Source organism: Penaeus monodon, chromosome 19 (assembly GCF_015228065.2).
Source record: "Penaeus monodon isolate SGIC_2016 chromosome 19, NSTDA_Pmon_1, whole genome shotgun sequence".
NCBI lineage: Eukaryota > Metazoa > Arthropoda > Malacostraca > Decapoda > Penaeidae > Penaeus > Penaeus monodon.
In genome coordinates, this window is record NC_051404.1 from 6,892,123 (window position 1) to 6,893,608 (window position 1,486).

The following is a 1,486-nucleotide window of genomic DNA, read 5'->3' on the forward strand; positions in this document are numbered from 1 at the left end:
AAATTACATTGTTCTTTTGTAGGTGTTACATCATATTCAAACAACAATAAATTAAGTAAAGTGTGTGTGTGTGAGAGGGGGGGGGGGTGAAGGAGGGGAAAAAAAAAATCTGATAGGAATTGCATAAAAAGTTTATAATATTAATATTGTTAATATTGTTAAATATTAGTTCTTACTCCTATAACACATCTGCTCTTACTTCTGTATCATATTCAAAACATCCTTTGAAGTGAACACCTCTATACTTGGATCCATTTCTTTCTTGAACCACAGCAATTTGTCACCCAGAACTTGCAGCTTCAAGTTATTTTCACCCCTTCTCTTCTTCATTTTGATTTCTCTGTGGATGCATAAAACAATAAGAAAATGAGTGAGAAAGAATGTGAGGAAAGTGTCAAATAATATTGGGACTTTCCAAATCTATGTTGTCTTTTGACTGTATCAGTGTCATGCTGATGAAATCCTGTGAATATCTAATGCTTCTAGAGTTCACCTATGCAAACAAAAATTTTAAATGAGCAGCATACCATCACAACGAGGGTACCTCTAGAACAACATTATTTCAACAATAATAATGATAGAGTGTAATAGCACACCAAACTGTACTGTCCTCTTGTATCTTATGTTCTGCTATTGTGAAATACTGCTCCCATACATACTCCCATACATACCTTATGCTAACACACACTAAATTCAAGTTACGTGGGCTGGGCACTTGGCATTATGCCAATTTTGAATGGTTACATTATCAGCTGTTGTCAGTCAGTAATGAGTCAATTTGCCCACTCTTAATACTGAATAAACAGTACAGGTTCTTGACAAGATGTGTATGTGTACTCTTGGACCAGCACAGGATGGAAGTTCTGCAAGCCAGCCAGCCTTCTGGTGAATGTCAACCAGTCATGCTTTTGTTTATCCTAAAAGTAACTGTGAGGGTCTTTTATTTTCTCCATAAATTCAATAATTATTTTAAGTTCTACATAAAGTCACCATTTACTTGGTTACTTTATCTTCTCAATACAATTTGCACTGATTTTGTGGTTTTATGCTTCCCATTTCATACTCGTAATATTGCTTAGGATATTTATTATTGGGGTATCATTATCAACATATGTGGGTAGACTGTTGACCTGAGAACAATATAGAATTCTTCCCATTAAGTCTTAAGTTCCACAATCACTAACTTTTACCATCATGTGCAGATTTGTAACTGACTAGGTGTGATAGAAGAGGGTTGTGTGTGAATAGAATAGCATAATGGGTCAAAAATCTAACATTGAAGGGAATCAAACCAATGAGATGGCCAGAAAATGGACAGAGCTGCTGTCTCACAAGGGAGACACTTGTGTTTTTGCCTTATGGTCTGAGTGGGTCACCCACTACATGTCCCAGGTGGTGGTTACTTGCTGCTATAACTACCATGCAGAAATTAGGGTGTTTTTCACACTGAGGTAACTGCAATGGATGGGTTTATAACTTGGATTTG

General features: G+C 36.3%; 1 protein-coding gene across 1 annotated transcript in view; it reads right to left on the reverse strand.

Moving 5' to 3' along the window:
* The window catches only part of LOC119585035 (translation machinery-associated protein 16-like), a gene marked incomplete at its 3' end in the record, with an annotated part of 5,150 nt that overhangs the window by 2,126 nt on the left and 1,538 nt on the right, over nucleotides 1-1,486 (reverse strand). Inside the window, 1 exon segment of the mRNA XM_037933652.1 lies at nucleotides 200-340. Coding sequence (XP_037789580.1) covers nucleotides 200-340 — 141 coding nt within the window.